The sequence below is a fragment of the Theobroma cacao genome, chromosome 3 (genome assembly GCF_053813885.1).
Source record: "Theobroma cacao isolate CCN51 chromosome 3, ASM5381388v1, whole genome shotgun sequence".
NCBI classification, from domain to species: Eukaryota; Viridiplantae; Streptophyta; class Magnoliopsida; order Malvales; family Malvaceae; genus Theobroma; species Theobroma cacao.
This window is the reverse complement of record NC_142641.1, coordinates 39057614-39072613: the sequence shown is the minus strand read 5'-3', so window position 1 is coordinate 39072613 and position 15000 is coordinate 39057614. Positions and strand designations below refer to the sequence as shown.

Sequence of the window (15000 nt, the reverse complement as noted above, 5' to 3'; positions counted from 1 at the left end):
AAAGATATTACAACTAGCCCGATTCTAAGGACCGTTATCAAAGGCCCAATGTCCAAGCTTTTTCAATTCTTGGGCTCGGCCGATCAGTCTTGTTTGGCGAAACTTGTTCATCGTAAAAGCTGCGTAATTGGCAGAAAGGAAAGCGCGCCAAATGGACAATACCCTCCATTGCTCCATCCTTTCGAAAGCCATCTCTCTGAAAATCCGTTCAATTTGGTGGATGAGTTGATCGCCCAAAAATGGGGAAGCAAAAGCAACAAGTCATTTCTCGTTTTTTTGCCCCCAAACCCAAAACCCCATCCACCCCAACTCCACCAGCAAACCCTTCATCTTCTCCGTCTCCTCCTTCACCGCCAATCCCATCACCCAACGTAAAAGCAACTGTCTCTTTTTCCCCTTCAAAGCGCAAACTCCTCTCAACCCACCTCACTTCCACTCCTAAGAAACCCAAAACCACGCTTTCACCTCACACCCACAACCCCGTTCCTCTTCAGTCTAATCCTTCCCTCCATCAAAAATTCCTCCACAAACTTCTGGAACCTTCTCCACGACGTCCGCTTGAACCTACCGTCGAACTTTCCGGATCCGACCACAAAAAGTACACCCCACTAGAACAACAAGTGGTGGATTTAAAAAACAAATACCCGGATGTTCTTCTCATGGTGGAAGTCGGTTACAGGTTCCGATTCTTCGGGAAGGATGCGGAAATCGCGGCGAAAGTGTTGGGAATATATGCCCACGTGGACCGCAACTTCTTAACGGCTAGCGTACCTACTTTTCGACTGAATGTCCACGTGAGGAGGCTGGTCAGTGCGGGATACAAGGTTGGTGTGGTGAAACAGACAGAAACGGCGGCGATTAAGGCGCATGGTTCGAACCGAGTTGGACCGTTTTGCAGGGGTTTGTCGGCATTATACACGAAGGCTACGCTGGAGGCCGCGGAGGATGTTGGAGGGAAAGAGGAAGGGTGTGGTGGAGAGAGTAATTATTTGGTTTGCGTTGTGGAGAAAGGTTTGGAGTTTTCGGGGTCTGTTTCAGGTTCTGGTGCGGTTGATGTGAGGGTTGGAATTGTTGGAGTGGAGATTTCAACGGGGGATGTTGTTTATGGGGAGTTTGATGATGGAGTTATGAGGAGCGGGCTTGAAGCTGTGGTTTTTAGCTTGGCTCCCGCTGAGTTATTGGTTGGAGAACCGCTTTCGAAACAAACAGAAAAGGTATATCATTTGTTGGTTTGCAAAACTTGCTTGATTACTGTTATAGTTTGTGCAGTGGCATATTAAGATAGGCCCCTTGTAGGAAATATTAAGTGATTTAATTATCAAAATTAAGCTCACCTTTTTAAAACACGAAGAAGCTGGAATAACCATGTTGAGGAAGTTGGAGAGTGGCATGTATTGAAAGTGTTGGAAATGACTTTGTTCTTTTAGATTTATATACTAAACAGCTGTTTATAAGAGAAAATGCAGTATAAGAAGAGGAATCTTTTGGTATATGGTTATGAGTGGGAAAGTAGAGCTGCAAGGAGTCATTTACTGGAAAATAGAATTAGAATGTAGTCTTTGGAACTTACCAATTGTATAATTAGGTAAACTTAGTCATGTACACTTTTATCACTCGTTAGTATTTTCGGTTGAAATGCTTTACCTTGTATAATTTTGAGTATTAACTAAAAATCTGGTCAAAGCGTCTGGCTCATTCATCCATGGAAATCAAAAAAAGGGTATCATGTAGAATATTTTTATAGATGAACCAACATAATCTTCCAAGGCTCTGTCTTTTAACTGATATAAAAATTCTTGTATCAGTTGTTATTGGCATATGCTGGACCTGCTTCAAATGTTCGTCTGGAGCATGCCTCTTGTGATTGTTTCAAGGGTGGTGGCGCACTTGCGGAAGTGATGTCTGTGTATGAGAAGATGGTTGAAGATAATTTAGCCAGTAATGTGAATCAGTCATTGGAGGCAACAGAATATTCTCACTCTTCAATTCAGGTGTGACATTGACCACTACATTTTTGCACACTGAAAGAAACATTGATTTTGAATGAGTTTTCTATTGTGGTCTGTTTAACTCTTAGCTGTCAACCTTTGGATAACTTGTTTGGTCAACTATTTGTATATATTTTCTCCTGTTGAAATTAAACAATATTTAGCTCTTCCTTAGATAGCAATTTTTGCTTCTTGCCTACCTTTTTCTTGTAATACTACTAAATTGATTTCTTTCTTCCACTAAGCCATTGTTTTTTACTGTTTTTGTTCTAATGTATTAATTTACTTTTCTTGAATTTGCTTTCTTTAAGGGGGTTATGAACATGCCAGATTTGGCTTTACAAGCTTTGGCCTTAACCATTCGTCATCTCAAGCAATTTGGGTTTGAAAGAATTGTGTGCCTTGAAGCTTCATTTCGTTCCTTATCGAGCAGTTTGGAGATGAATCTTTCAGCAAATACACTTCAACAATTAGAGGTAATTGTTTTATCATTTTGTGTATGTGTCTATTACTGAGATTTTCTCAGAATATTAGTTTCCTTTACTGCTAAGTTGCTCTTATCCGAGTTGTTGTTGGGCTATCTGGTCACAAAATGGCATCAGAAATTTGTCATCAGCTCATGGGTGTCCTAATGGATATTCACGGTTATTGTGAGGTTTAACCAGCGTAGCCTATTAATACATCTTGTCTACCTTGCGATTAGTTGGGAACAAGTTTAGACTCCTAAAACCATTTGGTAAATATTTGGCTTGGCAAGCATTGTACTAGAGACTGATAACACAGGGTAAAATCTGCATGGTATAATATTTTTAGATCAATGGTACCTGGTTGGAATTCTGGAAGTTTGTTGTTAGTTAGCAATGACTTTTTGGAAAAGTAATCTGTACATTATTCAATTTTAAAATACTGCTGGTGGCTAGAATGGTTCTTGAAGCTAGTACACGTGTTTAAGAACTTTCTGCTTCTCAATTAAACCTTATTTAACTCTGAATGGATGCTTTTTCTATCTCCAGATTTTGAGGAATAATTCAGATGGGTCTGAATCTGGCTCCTTGCTGCAAATTATGAACCATACTCTTACTATTTATGGATCAAGGCTTCTTAGACACTGGGTAGGTGAGATAAAACTTGGTTTGATTTCTGGTGGTTTGTCCATATTTTTTCTAAACTATGATTTGACCTTAAGATTTATTTCGTTAAACAGGTGACTCATCCTTTATGTGATAGAACCATGATATCTGCTCGACTTGATGCTGTTTCTGAAATTGCTTTGTCCATGGGGTGTTATAAAGTCTCACAAAGTATCATTGAGATAGATGGGGAAGATTCTGATGTGACCATTGCACAACCAGAATTCTACTCTGTGCTTTCCTCAGTTTTAACTTTTTTAGGAAGATCACCTGATATTCAGCGTGGAATAACAAGAATCTTCCATCGAACTGCCACCCCAGCAGAGGTATAATCACCCTCTTTATCTTTGTTATTGTGCATGCAGCATTAGAGTATCTGGTACTCAAGTAGTCAAGTTCATATGGCTCTTTATATTTCATATGCCTGGAATTGTTTCAATGTTATAATATGGTATTTTGGCACTATGATTTCTTAAGTCTTTTGATTGGCAGGTTGTTTGGGATAAGTACTGATGGAGGAATGGAAAATTAAATTTAATTTGCAATTAGTGACTGGATCTTCTGTAATTTTTTCTTGTTTCCCCTCCTGCATTGAAGCCATTGTTAAGAATGCTATGTTTTCCTTGTTTTGCAGTAGCTTTAATAGTGAGGCCTTTGTGTTAAAATCCCCTGCTTGATGTGCCAATAAATTTCTAATGATCCAATTGTATAGTTCATTGCAGTTATTAAAGCTATTTTATCTGCTGGAAAGCAACTTCAGCGGCTTCATATTGATGAAGAACATGAAGACAATTGCAGTAAGAAAGTGCGAGTAGGGATTGTGCAGTCAGCTCTGTTGAAAAGGTTGATTTTGACTGCTTCATCATCCAATGTTCTTGGCAATGCTGCAAAACTGCTATCTTTCCTAAACAAAGAAGCAGCTGATAAAGGGGATTTAACAAACTTAATCATCATTTCTAACAACCAATTTCCGGAGGTTTGTATATTAGATGAAGATCTCTGAATTTCAATCTCCTTGTGCTTATTGTTGCCTTGATTTTGTGATCTCTTTGGATCCTACTGGTTCAACTGGTTACCTGCAGGTTGCTAGAGCTAGGAAAGCAGTTCAATTGGCGAAGGAGAAACTGGATAACTTGATTTTCTTGTATAGAAAGCGACTTGGGAAAGGCAATTTGGAATTTATGTGTGTGTCAGGAACCACACATTTGATAGAGGTAGGTTTATTTTTTTATTTGTGAGACCTTAAGCAATAAAGTTCTCCAGACAACTATAATTTTGTTGCATACCATTTTCTTCTTGCAACTGTGGTTTGGTTTGTGTGCCCCTGAATCCCTGCCGCTTTGATGCAGCTACCCATAGATGCCAATGTACCTTCAAACTGGGTTAAGGTAAATAGTACCAAAAAGACAATAAGGTATCATCCGCCTGAAGTGTTGACTGCTCTAGACCAGTTAACACTGGCAAATGAAGAGCTCACCATTATCTGTCGAGCTGCTTGGGACAGCTTTCTTAGGGAATTTGGTGAATATTACTCCGAGTTTCAAGCTGCTGTTCAAGCACTTGCTGCTTTGGACTGTTTGCACTCTCTTGCCACTCTCTCAAGAAATAAGGTATCTACTGGGTGCATCTTAACACTTTATTCTTGATTAAGCTTAATTGATATTCATTATTATTTTTGATGGTTTATTGCAGAATTATGTTCGGCCTATCTTTGTGGATGACAATGAACCTGTTCAGATACAAATCCACTCCGGTCGTCACCCTGTATGTTGAAGTATATGTAATTAAGCATATTAAATGTAACTATACTAGTAACTAACTGAATCTACTTGGAACATGTTGAAAGAACTTTTTCACTAAATGCTAACATTTATTACTACAAATTTCATTTGTCAAGTGCTTACTATCATCAATGCCAAAAGTTTCTCTCAATTTGCATGGCATTTAAAGGATCTCTAAATTGTATTTTCAGAGCTTTGGGTTGTTGGCTTGTTGCTGGTTGCTCAAATCTGTCTTGTTAGGTCTGTTAGTTTATTATTCCATGGGAAAATTAGAATTGGGATTATGAAAGTTTTGTTAGCATCTTAGTTGTGGAAAATAAACAGTCTATTTTTTTTTGCTCAAAGTAAATAGTCTAATTAAATTAAGCTAGCATTTTTAAAAGTTCTCATACCCCAGGGCATTTTAGTCAGAACTGGACTACTATTGCTTTTTTTTTTTCTTTTTACAGATTATTGTATGAGAATTAAGCTCAAAAGGAATGTGACCGTTGTGTAATATTTGTCTCTGTGGGGGAAAATCAACTTTCTGTTAATGAGTTAACCTGGGACGCTTTGGTTTGGCCTGGTTGTAATGTAAATCAGACTACGTCTCATAAATTTTTTCTCTTCATCAATGCCTTATCCTTCTTCATATTTTTACTATTGTTATACTCTTTTGCCCCTAAAATTAATCACCATGATTGATGACTTGTAACAATACCAGAGATAAGTTTTTTGAGTTAAATTATAGCTCATATATTGCTGTGGGATGTTTGTTTATTGAGTGCTATGCTTGACCAGGTGTTGGAGACCATCTTACAAGAGGGTTTTGTTCCAAATGACACAACATTGCATGCAGACAGGGAGTGTTGTCAGATTGTTACTGGTCCTAATATGGGTGGAAAGAGTTGCTACATTCGCCAGGTTGCACTAATTGCAATGATGGCTCAGGTAGAATTTGAGCTCACATATTAGTTCTCTCTCTCTCTCTCCTCCCTTGCTTCATCCTTTTCTCTTCCCTTCGCATATTCTTCTGCATAATTTCATACTGTACTATGAGAGGGGTGTATTTATTAAATTCTTTTCTGCCAATGCTCATTGTTAAGTAAATAATCTCTATGATGTCCAATTCTCTCTCTTTTCATTGTGTTTCCTGAAATAAAAATATTAATAGCTTGCTGTTGCGAAATGTGCTCCCTGATCTTTCTAGGTTGGTTCCTTTGTACCAGCAGCATCAGCTACTTTGCATGTGTTAGATGCTATCTACACACGCATGGGTGCTTCTGACAGTATACAACAAGGGAGAAGTACATTTCTAGAAGAACTAAGTGAGGCTTCTCAAATACTCCACAACTGCACAGCACGCTCACTGGTTGTAATTGATGAGCTTGGAAGAGGAACTAGTACACATGATGGTGTATCTATTGCTTATGCTACATTACATCATCTGTTGGAGCAGAGAAAATGCATGGTCCTCTTTGTAACCCACTACCCTAGAATTGCTGATATTAAAGTTGAATTTCCTGGTTCTGTGGAGGTATATCATGTTTCATATCTGACTGCACATAATGATGAGGTTACTATGGATGCAAAATCTGATCATGAAGTCACGTACCTATATAAGCTTGTTCCTGGTGTTTCTGCAAGGAGTTTTGGATTCAAGGTTGCACAGCTTGCCCAGGTAACTCTTGCACTCCCAATTCTGGCATTTTTGGATGTTGCTGATTGTTCCCACTAACTTCTATGAATATGGATGAACTTTTCATTCTAAACATTTGCTTGTCACTTAAGTTGTTTGGATACTTTCTGTTTTGACGCAGCTGCCTTCATCATGCATCAGTCAAGCAATTATCATGGCTACAAGGCTGGAAGCAATTGAAAGCAGCAGAGTGAGAAAGAAATCAGAAGAAAGGCAGCCAGAAACATCATCGAGTGATCAAGAACTAGAAACACAAGAGAACATACTGAAATCCATTGGTAGCTTCTCCAGTGAAAGGCTAGAGAATTTAGAAGAATTTGCCAGTGCTTTCAGTGACTTGCTTTTGAACTTGAAATCTGCAAGAACGGATGATGACCTTGGCAAAAGCTTTCAGTTATTGAAAGAGGCTAGAAGCATTGCAAAGGAATTGATAAACAGGTAAAATGTTTAGGCAATTTATATGAATGCTTTCTCTGTCATTTTCTTTCTTTTTGGGAGAATTTAATGGTGAAAGCAAATTCATATGGATCTCTGCTATTTGCTAAGGTTGATTAGGTTGCATTGCTTCAGCAAATAGTAGTTTGTAATCCCATTTCTTTGATACATTCATATTAATATTTTGCTCCTCCAGATAAGTGGCAGTTCCTAAAGTTGAGACAGCATGTATATAGTATGGGGAGAACAGCAACGTGAAGTTGACGGGGACCCAAACCAGATGCTGGATTGCTGGAATTTCGTGAATACTATTTTGTATAGGAAGAAATTTTGTAATTTTTATATTGAATTGCCTGAGTTTCACGTTTACTCTTCCCAACGTTTTATTGTGAAAAATGAGATTGCCTCGTCTCATTTATGTTTTCCTTTTCGTGCCTTCAAAATGGATAAGAGAACTACGAGCTCTCACTTCTCTTTTTCTTATATAATGTTTCAGAAACCTTGATTACCCTAAAACAAATAGATTAGGCAATTCGACGGACTACAAGACTGTGTGATCATTTTCCACGGCTATAAAACTTTGTGCCGTAGCAAGGTCCATAACTATAAAATATTTTCCATGACAAACAAGATTCACATTAATAACACACGGTAGAAGACAAACGTTAAACAACAGAGAAGCACCTCTGGCATATTACAACAAAAAGCATGCGTCAGAGTTGTCTATCTACAGAGTCCTAAGTGGCTCATTCAATGAATGTCATCTCGAATACTGGCCAGAAACAATCTAAGCTCTCTTGCTTTCTTCACATGTTCAGGTGACCTCTCAGATTCTGAGTCACTCAAATCAATTACACTAACGTCAGTGCATCTGGGAACATTCTGGGACTGCACTTGCGGAGAGGGGCTCGAAAGATCAATAACTTCATGCTTTGGAGCAGTCATCCCAGTTTGTGGGCATAACGTTACAGCTTTGCAATCAGCATTGCCTTCTGACTCCAAAATAACCTCAGGATCTAGGTTTACGAAATTACCCTCAGTTGCCATGGTCATTTTGCCTGATATAACTTCTCTTGAAGCAATGGGAATGGACTTGCTTCCTAACTCGATGTCAAGCAACAGATCTTGGAGTTTCAGATCTATTTCTGCCACAGAACATTTTTGTTCTGATTTCTTTGGTCTTGATTTACGGTGATGTTTCTTCTCTAGAGCTCTTCTGTCAACAAACTCAGTGATCTTTTCAGGACAAGCACTGTGGGAGAACAGGAAATAAATCATTTATTTACAATATACCTCAATGACCAAACAACAGATCGGGAGGGAGGATGAAGAAAAGTAAGAATGCTGCCAAATATTTGAAGAAATCAAGGAAGAGAGCTATTAAAAGGTTAGATTAGATAACATATAAAAGGCCATTTTGTTGGGATAGCAGGATGCAGTGATCAAAGTGAGAAACAGTAAAGGGTCTCAAAATTCACTCAGTTATTCATAGTAATCTTCTGTGGATATTTTTTCAAGGCATTATTCTGAAACATTAATTTTACCCCTGGCTTTTTCCTTTCTAACTGTTTTTTGTGCAGAGATTTTAAGAAAATTGAATGAAAAACATAAAAAACTTTAGCTTCCTGTGTACCACCTTAACATCAACACATACTGATAAGCAAATGATAACAGCAACATACCTCTTTATGAGATCTGCTGAAATTACAGAGGTTTTGATTCCATCTAGCTCTTCCCACGACACCTCGAAACATTCTTCTCCATGAACTTTTCGGTGCTTAATAATTACTGATACAGGACACTTGACTGGTATCTGTAATGGGAAAGTTTACCAATGGTATACTAGACTTTAAAGATCCCCATCAACAACATCATACAGATTTCTCAATGGAGATTTAAATGCTACTCTAGTACTCTACAGAATCTTTAAGGTACAAAACCGCAAGAAGAGATTATGATACATATTCTGATTATCACACCACAAGCTGGAGGCTTACAGGTAACTTAAGTACTTCAACACTTTGTCCACTCCATTTCCTTAGTAACTAGAATCCAAAATCATTAGCTTTTAAAAGTGAATTGGAAAGCATAAAGGTCCATTGACATCATTAGTAACTCCAAACACACTCTTCTAATTAGAACACTTTCAAAATGACACTAGCAATTGCTTGTTCACAACATGAATGACCAATAAAGGTCCTTCAGAAGCAATAAATCTTTCAAAAGCAGCAAGTCAAACAAGAATGGTGGTTTGCAGAAGTTCAAGAATGAATTTGTATAAAGATGTAAAATGGTAATAATACCTCCTTCAATGGAATGTTAACACCCAATTGAGACGAAGCTGACCGCAACTTGGCAAACCGTCGTAAATCTCTTTCAGCAATCTTAGGAAGGATGTATTCATCTGAGCAATTGATACACTATGAGATGACTGGTGCAAACTGCATATTAACTTCTAAGTATGCATGCATTCATGAACATATAGCAAATATTGTATGCAAAGTGCTTTTGCACCTGTAGTTGGTGAATTTTTGAACAAAGTACCTGTTTTCTCAGGAGGCCACTCAAAGTATTGAGCACATAGCTGTTGAAGTAGCTCGCGCTGAAATGGATGCTGCACAAGAACCCTACAAGAATAAATCAGTTTAAAAAAACTTCACAGGCTGGCTTCTAAAACGAAAGAACTGCTGACTAGACCCAATCCAAACAATCAGTCATCTTAAGGTAGGCTACTCAGTTTTCAGTTTAGATGTTTGGAGATTTCGATTTCCACTAAGAATCAAGGATAACCTTTCTCAGTAAAGCAATTGAAGTAAATAAGCAGAAGCACATGTATAAACACAATCAGACCTTGCTTCAAAATTACCCCAGTTCTCTTAAATAGCTGAAACTATATTTCACTTAAAGATTTATCCTTAACTATCCCAACATTTTGGAAAGGTCTACATGTACACTAACACAGAATCAACCAAATAAAAATAAGGCCCTAGGGATAGTTATTAAACACCATTTCTTTTCTAGGAAAAGGTCAGACGTTCTTAACACTAGAGAGAGGCAATGTTAAGTTTATGCTTATGCTGGACCATCAATCCATTTATTCTTCCCTAGGAAATATAAGAAAAACTCCACTCACCCACCCATCCATCCATGATTACATCAAACATGCAGATGTCCCTGTGCACACACATGTCAATATCAACTTCATTTCATCCTTTTCGTATGCATGTAAATTTTTTGAGACAGGGAGTAGAGAGATAGAATACAGAAAACACAAAGTTGTAAATAAAAGAATATAGTAAAACTGCTTTTTGCAACAAGTGCATTGTATTGGCATAAGCTTTGCCACTAGCAGAAACTATTTAAAAAAAATTATACAAAAAGAACTGTTGTATATAACTTTACCTATTGACTACATCAGAATCTGCTGAGTGGCACTTGGGCTTCATATATGCTTCCACCACTTGCAAATACTGATTATCTCTTTGTAAATTATGATTGCTTCCTATCACAACCATTTGAAAAGTCAAAACAATTTGAAATTGGTGACTTCTATGAATAACTAGCTATATCAGTCTGAGCACATGTTACTCGACCCATGTCAAGTTTAAAGTTTAAATAGCACTCAACCAGCATCCTTGTGAATAGTAGTCTGAGTCACTATCAGGCTATATAGGTCAAGTGCTGTTTTCTCCTACGAAATCAAAACCTTCTCACAAATAAGGATATATTTACTAATAGGACTAAGGTGCTTTATAGAAGTCATCTCACAATATAATAAGCATTTTTCTGATTCTAGTGCTATTCGCAAAGGGCTCTTCCCCTTTTAGCTCGATCATTTTGTCCAGGGAACCTTAACTTGATAAAATTTGGAAACAATATCTACACAAGCTAGTAATAACCTAATATGTAATAGTGGAAGGTTTCTTTATTCACCATTCATGCTCACTTCATGATGCAATGTGGTTGTCTTGTCATTGCACTTGTCTTGACCCTGTTTCCTTGAACTTTTTGTGTTCCTCGCAAAAGACAGTCCTTCTGATGCAACTTTTTGAAGAATATCATGGTCTCCAACTGATTTAACAAGCTGGCATGCTGACCCCTATATTAGCAAGGAGGACAGGTGTCATGTTCAATAAGCAAAAACAACTGACCAGGAGATTAGAAGCATTTGTTATTGAAACATACCGGACCCAGACCATGAACACCCTGAGAGTAATCACTGCCAAGAAGAAGGGCCAGAGAAATCTGAAAGTCCCAGAATTATGAGTTAGCAAACTTAGTAGAATTAACTATTAGTGCATGACAGAAGCCAAGATGAAAATTACCAAGGAGTTCCTTCCAAATCCAAGTTTTTGCTCTATATCAGCCATTTCATAACAAACAACATGACCTCCTTCCCCTAATTCAAAAAATGAAATGGTTAGAGAGATTAATACTTACAGAATGATACCGTAAAACAACTCAAGAAGGAAAAATATTACCCACACACTCACCAAGGCAAATGTCTCTGTACACTGTTCTTGCGCCAAAAAGAAAGATATCTGAATCAGAAGAGAAACACCCATCCTGATGATAGTAAAGTAACTAAATGAAGGGAGTGCCTTATCATAGTGTTTCAATTGTACTCACCAAGAAAAAAAGAACTACTTACACATAAGGATTCTATGTTTAATAATGCACATTGTGCTTCAGCTTCCTCAATCCTGAATTCATGGGAAGAAGAAGAGATGGATCAATTAGTCCTGGGTTCATTATCAAAAGATATTGAATTACATAAAATATGGGAAATTACCCATCTAAGCACGTAATCCCAAGTGCTAATCCAAGGACTTTTGCTTCTTTGATCATGCATGAAAATTCAGAGCCCATATTCCTTCTAAGTGAAGACAACTTCTGTGAATTTTTCCCCTCTTGAGTAGCCTGCCTTAAACGACTACTTAAGTTGGTAAAAAGAAAACCTTCTTGAGAAAAGATAGCAACAGAAATGGTTTAGAAGAGAGATATGAAATACGGTGAAAACTGACATACCAGATTCTCTACCTCACTTCCTGAGTTTAAGCGCCGCCTGTATGTAGCTAATTTGATGGCAGGAATTGAACCATCTACCAGATGCCAAAGAATGAATTAAACTTTCACCATTTATCTAAAACTAAAAAATCAAAACAATTGTATAAATTTTGATAAAGCATGAGAAGTTCGAAAATTTATGGTCTCATTATTCATTTGACCACTGCCTCAGAAAATAAAAGCAACAGCCACTACATTTAAACGTTCACATTACAAATTCAAAATTCTCAGCAAACCCGTATCTCAGTAAAAACCCCAACTTCAGAAAGCCTTTAGAAAGCTGCCATTTACAAAAAGTCTCCAACTGTGAAAGAAGACATATATTCTATTTCAGTAGAATCAAAGTCTGAAGAGGATAGGAATTTACCAGTGACAAAAATAAGGCTACAATTCAAGGCAATGAGAGCCCTGAGACGGTGAAAGAGACCCTTGAGATACAGCTTGTCGTTCATGGGACAATGAGATTTATTAACGTTTTGAAGCTGAACCATCCAACAAGACAGATCTACGCATACCCTTTTGTTCTGGAGATAATGAAGAGGCAAAGTTTTCTTGCATGATTCCAAAATATCCCACAAATTCTTCACCCCCATTCACCCTCTGCTTCCCCTTTTCCTGTTTAGGAGTTGGAAGAACTGAAACAGACAGTGAAAGCGGGAGATATACGAGTTATTAGGCCGGGCTAACAACTTGGCCCGTAGTCAACCAATTTCACGCCAGGCTTGGGCTGAGGTCTTGACTTTTAAGTCAAGCCCAGCCAAACTCAAAATTCTTTTTTCATTAATTAAATAATAAATATATTATTTAAAAGACCTTAAGCTATTCGAAAAAATTCAATAAGCACTTATATTTTTATTTTAAATTAAATAATTTTTTATAATTTATAATTAATTTAATTCAAATATTATTTATCATTTATATTACGTAACGTTAATGTGATATACTAACATATCATAATTGATAATGATAACATGTTGACATATTATAATTGATAATGACGTGATATATTAATTTAATACGATAAAATGATCTTGTGTTATATTTTACTTTTTATATTAATATCATGCTAGTATCATACGGATATAAAATAATATATGATATTTTTTATTAATAATAATTAATCAAAAAATTATTTATTTCAAAATAAAAATTTAAAAATTTAATTAAATATAATAAAAAATAAAATTTTATTTAAATATATCTAAATAACATTGTTTTTAAGTATGTACGCTTCTAACACACATTCGTTTGGAGAATCCAGATGTGTCTGATCAATGGCCAAAACAAAGATTTATCCAAGCGACGTGGTGACGGACTGACGGTAATGCTTTGTTGGGATCAACCCACGTTTGGATGAGAAGAAAATGGGAGAAAATAATTCATGTTGCTGCTCCAAAACAAATCATTCATTTTCTCGGTTTACCAAAGAACTGAAAAGCTGGACCAGGCCCTACCAATCCCCAAGTGTCCTGACACTCCAACGTTTTAAGCTCATGGTGACAGTGTATGATGACAAAAGATGGCCGGTGTACTTTAGATATTCAGATGACAAACAGGAAAACAGTATTCTTAAAAAACTAATATCCTGGTATCTCTGCTTCTAGTTCCCCCAATTCATAATCTTTAGTTTCCCCGAAATTTAGGATATGCTTCGCTGCCCAAAAGACGAGTAAAGCATATATGATCAAGCTTTCCCAGTGATGGCGCATTCTCTAACAAGTGGAAGAGACTCTCCTTCTCGGCTGGAACCCCGACGAACCCCATTAACTCCACAACTTTGAGGCATGGATAAGGATGTTTCAGCAAATGCTTTTGAACGAATCACCTGTGGCGTTATAAAAAATAAAGATAGAATTTAGAATTATTCACTAAATTAGTTGAAAAAAGAAATGCATTCATATGATAAGCAACAAAGATACCCAAGAATGATTATTCACACACACACACACATATATATATATATATATAGGTTAATTATGTTGTAATTTATGTTATACTTTAGGGTTCTTTTAATAGCCGAAAAAATGATTCGTTGGAGAAAATTTTTCAAAAATATTTTATAAGAAAATTTAATTCTTTATATTATTTGAATAAAATGTTGAAAATATTTTTTATTATTTGGATCATCTTATAAAAAATATTTTTCACCATGGTGGAGTTAGAAGTTGATTACAAAACAATATTGATATTTGATTTTCACTAATTTAGTATTAAAATTAAGAATGAAAATAAAAATAGATAAAATCAATAATGATATTTTTCAAAGCATTTAACCACATATCTGTAATGAAAATAAATTTTAATTTTTTTTTAATTTCATCTCATCACTTTTTTATCATAATTATAAAAATATAAATATTTATCAATTGTGCAAGATATCTAAAATATATATTTATAAATATGTATTCATTAAATGATGATCATTAAAATATTTTTTGTTATAATTATTAGTAGGATTTAAACCAATTATAAATGTATATTTATCAAATGATGATCATTTAAATATTTTTTGTTATAATTATTAGTAGGATTTAAACCAATTATAAATGTATATTTATCAAATGATGATCATTTAAATAATTTTTATTATAATTATTAGTAAGATTTATTCAATTTATAAAAAAAAAATTTATGCATTGAACGATTTCATTGAAAAAAATTTTAATTTTAATTGTGTTGTATAATTTAAATATTAATATTTTAAATGAAATATTAATATTCATTAAACTTATATTTATAGACTTAATATAAAAGTGTTTTTTATGTTTTCCAAAAATTTATACTTACGTGATAAACCTTGTTGACCTGTAAAATATTTTACATTTGAAATTAATTTTTTATCTTCCAAACAAGTATAAGTCTTGAAAATATTTCTCAAAAAATATTTTACTTCAAAATAAGCAAACCCTTAATTGATTATT

At 35.7% G+C, this 15000-nt stretch overlaps 2 protein-coding genes across 7 annotated transcripts; one reads left to right on the top strand and one right to left on the bottom strand.

Annotated features, from left to right (window-relative positions):
- The first annotated feature begins 76 nt into the window (after positions 1–76).
- Positions 77–7437, top strand: MSH3 (homolog of DNA mismatch repair protein MSH3). 2 transcript variants are annotated; one of them, XM_007038606.3, is made up of 13 exons: positions 78–1214; positions 1806–1991; positions 2300–2464; positions 3002–3100; positions 3193–3444; positions 3831–4094; positions 4201–4332; positions 4468–4728; positions 4811–4882; positions 5680–5829; positions 6089–6559; positions 6699–7015; positions 7209–7437. In XM_007038606.3, exons 1-13 carry the CDS (start codon positions 240–242, stop codon positions 7210–7212), a joined length of 3348 nt encoding a protein of 1115 aa, XP_007038668.3. In that variant the 5' UTR covers positions 78–239; the 3' UTR covers positions 7213–7437. The 2 variants fall into 2 exon arrangements, with proteins under 2 accessions (XP_088660356.1, XP_007038668.3); XM_088804230.1 differs by lacking the exon at positions 7209–7437 and having other exon boundaries at positions 77–1214; positions 6699–7019.
- A 129-nt stretch (positions 7438–7566) lies between these two features.
- On the bottom strand, positions 7567–12706 carry LOC18605548 (single-stranded DNA endonuclease family protein). Of its 5 annotated transcripts, none has more exons than XM_018117442.2 (13): positions 12447–12706; positions 12041–12114; positions 11805–11932; positions 11642–11715; positions 11506–11553; positions 11338–11411; positions 11198–11257; positions 10946–11111; positions 10415–10514; positions 9557–9639; positions 9316–9416; positions 8695–8825; positions 7567–8264 (listed from the first exon to the last, which is right to left on the bottom strand). In XM_018117442.2, the coding sequence occupies exons 1-13, from the start codon at positions 12670–12672 to the stop codon at positions 7763–7765; spliced, it is 1767 nt and encodes a 588-aa protein (XP_017972931.2). In that variant the 5' UTR covers positions 12673–12706; the 3' UTR covers positions 7567–7762. The 5 variants fall into 5 exon arrangements, with proteins under 5 accessions (XP_017972931.2, XP_017972930.2, XP_017972933.2 ...); XM_018117441.2 differs by having other exon boundaries at positions 11506–11578; positions 11664–11715; XM_018117444.2 differs by lacking the exon at positions 12447–12706 and having other exon boundaries at positions 11506–11578; positions 11664–11715; positions 11805–11936; positions 12041–12116.
- Positions 12707–15000: the final 2294 nt, after the last annotated feature.

What these genes read in the sequence shown, in the direction of transcription:
- MSH3 (XM_007038606.3), top strand. Translation starts at nt 240, where the DNA reads ATGGGGAAGCAAAAGCAACAAGTCATTTCTCGTTTTTTTGCCCCCAAA. An exon ending in CAAGGCTTCTTAGACACTGG is followed by an intron (nt 3,101 to 3,192) that starts GTAGGTGAGATA and finishes TTCGTTAAACAG; the next exon opens with GTGACTCATCCTTTATGTGA. An exon ending in AGGTTGCACAGCTTGCCCAG is followed by an intron (nt 6,560 to 6,698) that starts GTAACTCTTGCA and finishes GTTTTGACGCAG; the next exon opens with CTGCCTTCATCATGCATCAG.
- LOC18605548 (XM_018117441.2), bottom strand. Translation starts at nt 12,672, where the DNA reads ATGGGGGTGAAGAATTTGTGGGATATTTTGGAATCATGCAAGAAAACT. An exon ending in GGGATTACGTGCTTAGATGG is followed by an intron (nt 11,716 to 11,804) that starts GTAATTTCCCAT and finishes CCATGAATTCAG; the next exon opens with GATTGAGGAAGCTGAAGCAC. An exon ending in GTGTTCATGGTCTGGGTCCG is followed by an intron (nt 11,112 to 11,197) that starts GTATGTTTCAAT and finishes TTGCTAATATAG; the next exon opens with GGGTCAGCATGCCAGCTTGT.